Source organism: Egretta garzetta, unplaced genomic scaffold (assembly GCF_000687185.1).
Source record: "Egretta garzetta isolate BGI_Z169 unplaced genomic scaffold, ASM68718v1 scaffold158, whole genome shotgun sequence".
Taxonomy (NCBI): domain Eukaryota; kingdom Metazoa; phylum Chordata; class Aves; order Pelecaniformes; family Ardeidae; genus Egretta; species Egretta garzetta.
In genome coordinates, this window is record NW_009260430.1 from 764,805 (window position 1) to 775,576 (window position 10,772).

General features: G+C 38.7%; 1 protein-coding gene across 3 annotated transcripts in view; it reads left to right on the forward strand.

The window, feature by feature from the left end:
* Window positions 1–2,871: 2,871 nt before the first annotated feature.
* Window positions 2,872–10,772, forward strand: part of DIDO1 (death inducer-obliterator 1) — a 55,433-nt gene continuing 47,532 nt past the window's right edge. The window contains exon 1 of one of the 3 annotated variants that reach the window (XM_035899269.1): window positions 2,872–3,020. Coding sequence is in view for 2 of the 3 variants with exons in the window: in XM_035899268.1 (XP_035755161.1) it covers window positions 9,783–9,950 (168 nt within the window). In the remaining variant the exon portion in view is untranslated. Of the gene's footprint in view, window positions 3,021–9,756; window positions 9,951–10,772 lie in introns of those variants that run through there. The other 2 variants (XM_035899268.1, XM_035899271.1) reach the window with 2 other exon arrangements.

The following is a 10,772-nucleotide window of genomic DNA, read 5'->3' on the forward strand; positions in this document are numbered from 1 at the left end:
TAGGACAGTGGTAGGAGATTTAAGGAAAGGATTTTAATACAAGTAAGACTTATCTAGTTTATGCCAGAACTGGTTGCTTTTTTGTGTGCTGTTAAGCGCCTCTCCTTACTAGGAGAATCTTCAGTCAACCCTCAGTTAACGCTTTCAGGGTTGTACTCTGCTATTAAGTTTCTACCTAATATAGCTTCTGAAATAAGTGAATACTTCACAGTTATTAATGGTGGTAGTCTCAAGAGCATTGATAGGCTTTGAGGTTAAGAAAACACTTAAATTTCCAGTTAGGGAGCTAAGGCACAAAGATCAAATGCGCATTATGTGTGTTCTCACGGTAAACCCTAATCAAAATTGGAAACTTAACTGTGTTTACTGCATTTTTAATAACATAATCAGTATGCTGTAATTACTGTGTTTCACTAAATTCTGAAGGAGAAATTAATTTCTGTTTTACTTCATTTAATGAAGCCTTTTTGATGGAGTAAGAATGGAAATGATAGCTTGTTTCAGATGTGGTATTTTAGCTCACTTTTTACAAATGAAATAAGGGAAAAGTGTAAAAACACAGGATTTTTTTTTTTTCCTTCAGCAGCTGTGCTGATAGGGTCAGAAATTATAATCCTGCAGTTGTTTTGAGTCCACTTCTGTATACATAGTTGGACTGACAATAACTAGACCTGCCAGAAGAGGCAGATAGTTTAAGTATGATGTTAAACTAGTATTTTTTTATGTATAATGGTTTAGGATGTGTAGCTAGTTCATGTACTGTTATAATGCCAACTTGGCAAAAAGCCTGTACAGCTTTACTGGTTTGTGTAAAGGGACTCTTAAGTACATTGTAAGTATTCAAGCTGGAATTTGACAGTTGTAGACTTGTAATCTTGTATGTTAAAAACCAAACAAGCTGTGGGATGTTGAAGAGTTAAACTGTGAGGTTCTCAGACTTAGCCCCAATAACTGTTGCTGTTCAGTTAGCAGCCGAGTGTTCCCAACAGCCATGATAACGAACTAATTTCTTAGGTACTTTGGCAGAGAAATGCCAAATTGTGTAAATCGCCTTTCCAAAGCGCGTTGTTTCCTCTGCGGTTGCTGAAAATGTATTTTCAGTGCTGCTGAAGAGGTCAAGTTCAGTAGCAGAAAATGAATATTAGGGAAATAAGTAGTTTGTATTTGTAAAATATTTTCATTCAAGGTGATGGAAAAGGAATGGTAAAGATAGTGTATATTGAGAAATACCCAATAACAATCAGAGTTTGTAATGGGTATTTCTGTTGCCTAAACTTAGGACCATGGTTTGTAAAATTGGCTTGTACTGGGGCCTTTAGAGGTTTCTTGTGCAGAGATGGTTATGTTTGTTTTTTTAATCTAAGCTTTTGACCACAGAAAGCTACCTTTTTTTTTTTCTTTATATAAAAGGGAAAAAGAAAAAGGCAGCACTATCTAAACTGCTTGTGATTCTGCTCATGACTTTTCTTAATGAGCAAAATCTATTTGCTATCTCATTTTTGCTCATACTGTTCAGACCATGAGAGCAGAAGTAAACCTGACCAAAAAATTCAGGTTTTTTTTTTTGTTGTCTTTGGGTGAATTTTCATTGTTAGGACAGATACGGGATTAGCTCACTCAGAAGAATGTGACTGAAGGCTTCAGAAGGTATTACAGGAGTAGTAAGAAAGCCAAACATCAGTCTGTTAGTAAGCCAGTAGAGTGTATCTGCCTAGGCTTTTAAGCACTCATGAAGCTCTGGACTAGAAAATACCAATGGCACATGTATAATACTTTCCTCTTAAAATTAGTTAATGTTTCCTCAAATGCAGAAAACACTAAACTGAATATGGATTTTGTTCATCAAACACAATTAGGGGCCTACAGGTTGGAGGATGCGCATAGCAGAAGTGCCTTATGTTGAGGTTTGCCCTTTACCTTTCCGTCAGTCCAGCCATTAGCTACAGTTCTTTCCCCAGCTACTAACAGGCAGAGCTGTGCTGGCCAAAGCTCTACTGTGTACACAAATACCTTAGGCTGTGTTTGCTGATGTAACTTTTTTCATTCAAGGAATTTGAGTGAATTTTCAAAGTCTTGCTTCCTCCTGAGATAAACTGGTTCCCTACTTGGAAAGGCCCGTACTAGTGTGGTGTTAGAGCTGTCTCACTATGTGTGCAGCCACACTGATAACCTCCGCTGCACCAGGATGGTGCATACCTGCTACCCCACCCTGCAAACAGAACGACTCATGCAGGTAAAAGTGCAGTTGTGCAGGTGTAATTACACCAATATGAGGTGCTTCTGCCAGCACAGCTCTGTTGATTAGGGATTGTATCCCTTAACGTTCCTGACTTGTGCATTTGTGACAGTGAACATCTGTAGTGTAGCTATGATCATAGTCTTGTCTGTTATTAAATAAAATTTTCATATTTGCCAGATTTCTGGTGGGCCTGCTACTGAAGTGCCTTGAATGTTTCTATGAGAAATTGCTATTTAGCTGAATTTATCTGTGGGAACTTCAGTCTGGTTCAAATAAGCACTTTTTTCTACTTACCCAGAATAAAATACACTTGTAATACCTGGTGCTGTTCTCATTCTGCTGCACTACCTACTGAGTGGTCCGTCCCTTCTTTCCTTTAATCTATTTTTTTCTGACTGTTCTGACACTGTATGAAGCAATCTGAAATAAGATTTAAAAAACGACAAAAGTTTTGCTTGAGGAGGTGATTTTCTAGTCTGAAAGACATCAAAATAAACTTCAGTGTGTGTATTTTGTTTTGCATCAACCAGGGAGCTACTTAATGTGTTTTTGCTTGCAATAGTTATGTCATACTGTGGAGTCGCTCAGTGTCTTCTCTGTCTAACTGCTGCTGTGCACTAGAGTCTGCCATGTGTGCGTGATAATGTGACTCTGTGCATACACATTAAATTCAACACTTCCAGGAGGTCCCACATTCACTGCAAACGTGCAGGTTTGCTGTCCTGTGTGCGCGCAGTATCCATCCTGTGAGGCAGTGGCCTTCTTAGGAGGCTTACACAAGGTAAGTGAGTAGCCCGACAGAGATTGTGGAGAGGATGCTGGGGTATATATTAGTTTCAGACTAGAACCCTCAGTACAGAGGGTTTATAATAATGGGTAACAAAAGGCATTTTAATTTGGAAAGCTTAGTTTATTTATTACTACAAGCACAGAGACCAAATTTATTGGTTTTGAGGGAAGCTATCTTCTTGGAATGGATCCATTGGTGTAATTATTTTAAAAAGTAAGCCATCGGGTTGGTTTGCTATAAAGTTTATTGACAATTTGGAACATTTCTTCAATACATTCCACGAGTGGAAAAAAGTGATCTTGTGGAATTTATAAAGGTATTGAGTCTCATTTTTCATAAGAGAAAAATTGGGAAGAAAATGGAACACTTGTTTCTGCATCTTTGGAAATTTAAAAAAAGTAGTTAATGTTTACATTTTAAATCTCATTAGGCGATTGGAATCAGCACTGCATAGTACTTGGTACTTGGTGTCATGTAAATGTGCACTTAATGGGCTTTCCCGTACTGAGACAGGACAAGTATTTTGTACCATACCCTGGGCCTTTGAAATAATTTTTCAATACCAAACAAAAAAACCTGCATTCAAAGTCAGAAAGTCTGCAAACCACAAAACTTCATTGAAACGCTTTTTCTGGTTTTTCCAGGCATGTCTTATGGTAGAAATGTGGTAGTGATGGACGCTACTGGATTATTCCTGATACCACCTCATGACACCAGAAGTGTCTACAGTACCTTCAAAGATTCTGTGATAAAATGTCAGCAAGACTGAGGAAGGGGGTTTAACAGAGACGCAGAAGCCTCTGAATTAATTAGAAAATTAATTCTTTTCTTTTCTTCCTCTCCCCACCGCCCCGGGAGTCAGATCACGTTGGTGTGCTAAGGTGTCCCTGGGGAGCTTTCCTCTTACATTGGAGACTGCGGTGGTACGGGTACCATCGCACACTTTCTTTTCACCATTTTCAAAGAGTGCAGATTTTCTGTCCTCCAGCGCAGCCATTTCTATCCTGGGGCAGCCTGATCTTCCGTGCTTGTCCAAGCTAGTTCTCTTCCATTACTTTTGGTAGGAACTTAGTCCGGGCAGTACCCAACGCTGAAAAATGAGGTTTTACAAGTGCTAGAACCTGTCACTGTAAAGGGAGATGGGGAGGTGAGAAAAGAAGCTGCAGGTCTGAGTGGAAGGGTGTGATGTGAGACTGTAGATGCCAGTGGTGCCATCCCTGACAAATTAATAACATGTTGTGCTATGTGCATCTGGGGTTGAAACACTGTTGTGGTACTACAAGCTACTTAAAATTAGATCTTGGTGATACTTTATGCTAATTGGCTATATAGCACTGCTTCTATTTGCCTATAATTATTACTGCTTTATGCAGTATTTAAGAAAAGTACACATTTCTTAAATTAGGATGGGGTATTTCTGAGGAACGTGGCTGTATTAATGAATTATGTTTTACTGAATCTACATTGTGCAAATTTCAACGCTTGTTAATGTGTTAATTTTTTTAATTGGAATAATGTATTGACTCTAAAATGGGAAGGAATTAATTGCTGCTTTTAAGTTAGTATTGTGGATATACGAGGTGGTAGGTTTGTTTATAATCTTGGAGTTAATCTAGTGTGTTTCTTGCCAGCAAAGCATTTACAGATAAATGTTACATTTTTTGTAGCATTATTTCTGTTTGTTTTTATCCTTCTAGGTCTAACTATAAGCAGTGAAAGGTCTAACTATAAGCAGTGAATTACTTTGATCTTATGCAACTTTTACTTTAATGTGATCTTTCAAATGTAAACTTCTTCCTGGCATAAAATCTTTGCATTTAGCAGGGATGTCTGCACTTTTGACCTTGACCTGCAGCTTGCTGTAGCTGCTCACCATTATCTCAGAAGTAGTGAGACAGTAATTATTTGGGGTGCAGGGGAGGAGGTCAGGCTCACAAAATTTTCTTACTTCTCCCCATATCCAGACTTGAGCCTTATGACTGCTGCCTCTCTAACTCTCACTGCTTCTCCCTTGTCACAACACTTCCATTTCACAACTTCTTGAAAGGTGTTTTCCTTCTTTCAGAAGGAAGGTGCTTAAATCAGTAAGCAGTGGATGTGTTTTATATGAAAACAAAAGACCATATACTAGTTGTACTTGGTCATCTGATTTTTCTGTTGCTTCTCATGTAAGTAGTCTGCTCTTGCATCTTTCATGGACAAGCAGATGGAGGGAACTGCACTGCAGCCCTGTGTGTACAGGGCTTTTTCCAGTGCTAGAGCAGAACCTGTTTCCTGCTGTTCTTAGGGGTCAGCGGATTGTACCTTTTGTCCATGGTCTGAATGGAACTGCTCGTTTATGTACAAATAGGTTTTGCCCTACCAACTTCCTTTGGGCTGCTTTTGTAATGCTTGTTGATGCAAGGGATTAATTTTGCTGCTGCTTAGTAGAAAGAGTGCAGGTTTCCCTGGTGTCATCTTTGACAAATAGGGATGCAAAGTAATTTTCAATGGCATCACTCTTCTGAGAGTGGCATCAACTAAGCCATTCTAACATTTCTTTTATTTGCATCAGAAAATGTGCCCTTATGTAAGTTCTCAGACATATTTTTTTTCTCATGTGATATTAGTGTATTAGGATTTTTTTAACCCTTAAAGGAGCCATTTATGTAAATTCTCAGACATTTTTTTTTTTCTCATGTGATATTAGTGTATTTGCTTATTAGGATTTTTTTAACCCTTAAAGGAGCCATAGGCCAAGCCCAGTGCCTCTTTTACAGGGGAAAAAAATAAGCAAATAGTTTCAATTGTGATTGGAGTCACTGTTATATCATTCTGGAAAGGATGCTTTCTGTCCTGTTCATAACATCCTGCAGTTTCTTTGATATTTAAGAAAACTATCCTGGATATTTTGGTTCTAGCCAAATACCTTGCATGTCAAGCCTTCTCATTCTGAAGAAATGCACAGAAAAATCTAACTAAAGGCCAGTTATAAGTCATTCTGATTGAAGCTAGTATCTTAAATACTGGCACAGGCTGGATTTGCGTCAGGATGTGGAAGTGAAACTGGTCACTGGTGAAGGTTACACCCTTTTAAAAGCTGGAGGGTGTAAAATTCTTACGCTTGCAATTTCTTTGCAGATGCAAACAGTCTTTTGTCTTCTCACTAACCCTAGTTTTCAGAAAGTTGCTGAACCTTATATTGGCCACTGTGGTTGGTTGAGATTTCTGTCCTGTCCTTGGGCCCCAGCCATTGAATTTCCATAATGTACCTAAAACATTAACTGGAGCTTCAAGATGAAGACTTTGGACCAAAAAAAAAATGCCTTTGTTTCTCTGTCACAGTAGAAGTAAACGTTGTCACACAGAAACGACTCCTGCAGGTACCAGGATTTATCACAAGTCTTAAATGAGGTGAACCTCACTTTCCTGGGTGCTTCTGTAGGGGTGAGCATGTGTGAGATCTCTCAAAATCAAAGACATCCTTCTATAGCATTCCTAGGGTGAGTAGGGAATAAGAGAATAGGTGCCAGATATTAACGTTTGCGCTAAAGTATTCATGCAAGGTACTTGTATAACTTCCAAATAATGAGATACCAGACTTTGTGCAGATAGCAAATTGGATGAGTATTGAAGAGTGCTGACATCCAAGAACATGGAATAAGGTGCAGCATATTTTGTCATCTAGCTGTTGGCAATGAGGATTAACATTAGTGAGAGGATAAAGATCGCTAGTCTTTCATGTAGATTCCTCAAGAAACTAAATAAAATAGCTAGTAAGCTGAAACTGAAGAAAAAATAGAAGTGGAGATACTGATCTGAATGTATATTTGTTGGTAGTGTGTTGAATTGGCCTTAAAAATATAAACACAAAATGATGGGGAGATATTGGTGTTCTTTAAAAGCTTTGCTCTGTCGTCATCAGATTAAAATGTTATATTGAGGCATCTTAAAAAGGGCTTAATGAAGTCAGCGTCAGCAGATCCTGGTGTCTTCAAGCTGCCTGTCCTGCACTTACCACCTTTCAGCTCTGTTACTGGCATAGATCATCTCTTCCTTTTTGCCTGACACTTGTAAACTGTTGGGTCACAAAGGTGGCAGTAGGTAGCAGTATGCTTGAGGTTCTGAGGTTTTGTCTGAGTGTGAGAGGGATATTAGATTTACAGAAAAGTGGAGTGAGATGACAAGCTTTCTCTTTGTTGTTGTTGTTTAATGAAGGCATGTTGGAGGATAGAATTTTTTATATATCTTATGTTTGTGAACAAGTGGTATTGCAGTAGCAGGGTTTGGAATTTGTGAGTGTCTTTTGTGTCTCTTATTAGATTGGCTGCTGATACTGCTCTGGAACTTCTTCAAGCCGTGTATACAGAAAAACACAGGTTTGCAACAGTTAGAGAATCCGCAGGGATGCTGAGTGTGAGTGGTGGCTTCTGCAGTTTTACAGAGCGGGCAGCCCTGTGTTTTCGGGTTTGTTACTGCTTGAAAATAGTTGAACAAACAAATTAAAAGCTTGTGACAGTTCTGTGGTTTTTCTAGGCTAGAATACTTCTGTGCTTCAGTTGCTTCTGGAATTTAGGCCCAGAATGAATTCAAGTGCCTAACTTGTTCTGGGAAAACTGGAGCACTTTACCTGCAAACTAATGGACGAGGAAAAACCTAAATAAATGTTTTCTTGGCTGAATATGCTTTTTCAAAACATTGTGCATCAGCTTTATGCTCCACTTTTAGTTAAGTGACTGTTCTGCTTCACTGGAATGCTCACTTTATTACAGTTTGCAAGCCTAAGACAGAGTCTTAACTGAGGGGCCAGTTCATGAAATCCTGCTGGCTGAGATCTGGTGAGCGCTTGCTGCATGGATGACGGCGTGCACGCATTGAGTCAGGTAGCAGGGTGCTACACCAGCTCAGCCTGCTCTCCGTCCCTGTTCTTGCACATCTTTATGCTAGTTCTAATGTTCTTTTTATCCTTTTGGATTGCTCTTTGGCGGGTTCATTTTCTGCCGAATTAATGAGTTGAGTGTTTGCTAAGGACTTGGGGGACTTATTTCTGTGGCAGAGGTTTGTGGGTGGATTGGTGCAGACCATGTAACTGAGTGTGGGAGAAGGGAGCAGGACAGCAGCAGCCCAAGTAGCGTGAGGGTTGTACTTTGCTCTTCGTAGTCCATAAACATGGATTTAATACGCACTGTGAATCCTTTGTTTATTGAGGACCTGCTGTGTAACCATTTAAATCAACCTAGGGTTTGTATTGGCAAAGCTTACCTCATCTGTGAAGGGAGAAGAGATTTTTCCTTTAAGAAACTCTTGATTTGTGTTTCTAACTTTAAATAAAGTTGGTCTTAAAAGCTTACACCTTTTCACAGTGGAGATTGCTTACCACAGAAGTTGTTAACCTAAGCAAAACCAGAGGGCTTTTTGAATAAGCATCAGTACATATGCTTACTATTAACATTATGTTGCCTTTCTGTCCCATCATTTGTAGAGGTTCTTGCCTCAATTTTTTCAGAGGGACACAATCTCTTTCCTGAAGGAGATGTGGCAGAAAGGCAGGATGATGCTGATGGGAATTGTCTGTTAGGGAAACTGCAATAATTTTCAGTTTCTAGCTAGAACTTCCAGTTTCAGAAATGTGATTAATGTACTGTATTAGGAGGAATAAGCTTAAGCTGTCACAGACGTTCCTTTAAAACAAAATAACCAGTTGCTGCTTCAGTTTACATTTCTGTCAGTATCTCAGCTGCAGTTGAATAGGTGACTTGAGAACAACAGAACAAAATGAACAAAACATCAAACTGAATTGGGAACAGAAACAGATATTTGAAGACTTCCAAAGTTGCCTCGTGTTATAGTAAATATTTTTACAGGCAGTTGTTAGAACATATTTGCTTAGAAGTGCTAGCAGGCTTGCTAGGTTTAAAAGTATAATTGTGAGTTAAGGCTTTGAGCTTTTATGTTTGAGTAATATTTGATTTTTTTCAGCTTCTTTTAGACATTTAAGTTTAACCTGTATTAACATGCAGTTCTGCAAGAGCAGGTTCATGTAAAATAAGTTTGAAACTTACTCATGAAAAATGATGTGGACCAAATGTGGAGAGGAGAAAATGGAGATACTAAATAATAAGAAGAAACAACCAAGCATTTTACAGCAAATATAGGGGGTCTGCAATTTTACTGTTTTAAGTATACTGAGTCTTTATACCTCTCAAATTTGAAATTATTTTAAAATTGCAGTTCCATTGAAGATTTTCCTGTAGGTAATAGAGGTAATAATACAGGTAATAGATAACATCTACTAATGCAAAAAGAAGCATGATTCTTGCATAGAATCTCTTAGTTTTCATTTATTATCTGTGTTAAAACTGCTATTTTACGTTAAATCAGAGCTGTGGTCTGTGCACTGTGCAGCCTTGCCACTGGGTGGGGTACGGCTACCGTTGTGCAATGTGTTGGGTTCAACGAGCCGGAATGTCTCCTGAGAAGAGAGGATGCCGATTCCATTTTTTGAATGCTTCAGTGATATCAGCTCTGTGGTTCCAACGTAATTGTAAAGAGCGTATTGCACACAGGGCCTTGAACGCACAGGTAGATAACTGTGCACTGTGAAGACAATCCTTGAGACGATTCTTGCTATGTTACTGGATAAATTATTCAAATAGGGTGCACTTTTTGCATGTTCTAGAGGCATAGTTTGTTTCACAGTTTAATATTAGAGTTGAACAAGAAGTGATTAGCTGACTTTCCCCTCTTCCTTTAGGCATATCACTTAAAAATTGCATGATGTGTGATCAGTTGGAGATTCTGAACAGGGAGATTGAAAGGTTATTACAGAACAACAGCGTGGAAGAAGGCACTTTAAACTCGGACTGTCTTCAGCCATCAGTGACTGACTCCCTGGATATAATCACTGATTCAGACAATGGAGCAAAATACGTATTAGAGCAGGTATTCGATGCCATGAGATATAGCACTAGGGACTTTTAAAATCAATTTATTCTATTGTCTTTTTTTAAAATTTTTTTCTCCTATTTTTGGAGTGGGAATAGTTGGCCAAGGGAATGAATTTAGATAATGTATGCAATTCCCTATAGAGAAGGTACAGGGGAAGGAAATACTGACGTGGATCTAGCTATATACTCATGTTTTTTTCCTAGTTCTGCTTTGCCACAGTGATGCAAATTTTGAGCTTTACTGCTCATGAAATAATAAAGTGATCCACTGATGAAAATCGGATTTGGGGAGGGGTTTGTCTTTTCCCCTCTCCTTATTTTTGGGATGGTGACCTGGCATTGGAGAACACCTAGAGATGATTGTTGCTTAGGAAATCAAAAGTTTCTAAGCAGCAAAGATGCTTTAAGAGTTGAGGGCTTGAGAGATTTGGAAAAAAAAAAAAGACTTATTCTTTAATAAGAAAAGTCAGACTGTGTATTGGCATGTCTACGAAGGATTATCTAATTGTTCTTAGATTTGTATGTCTCCCCACCTGGAGCGTTAACAATCGGTTTTTACTCCTTTGAAAGGATTATTAAAGTTTTTGTTATTTCCTACACCTACTATGGCAGTTCCCCTGCATGTTTAATTGCAGAATTCTGACAGGCAGAGTCTATGTCCAGTATTGTTCTTTTGTCTTCATGAATTTTTTTTATAGGACACTTCAAAAGTGACTTTCTATCCTGTCCATCTGGTACTCCTTTTCCTCTCAAATTCTTTTCCAGGGTTCTTCTAGTTTGGTAGACTACTTTGGGTAAAATGCAGGCATTTCCTGCT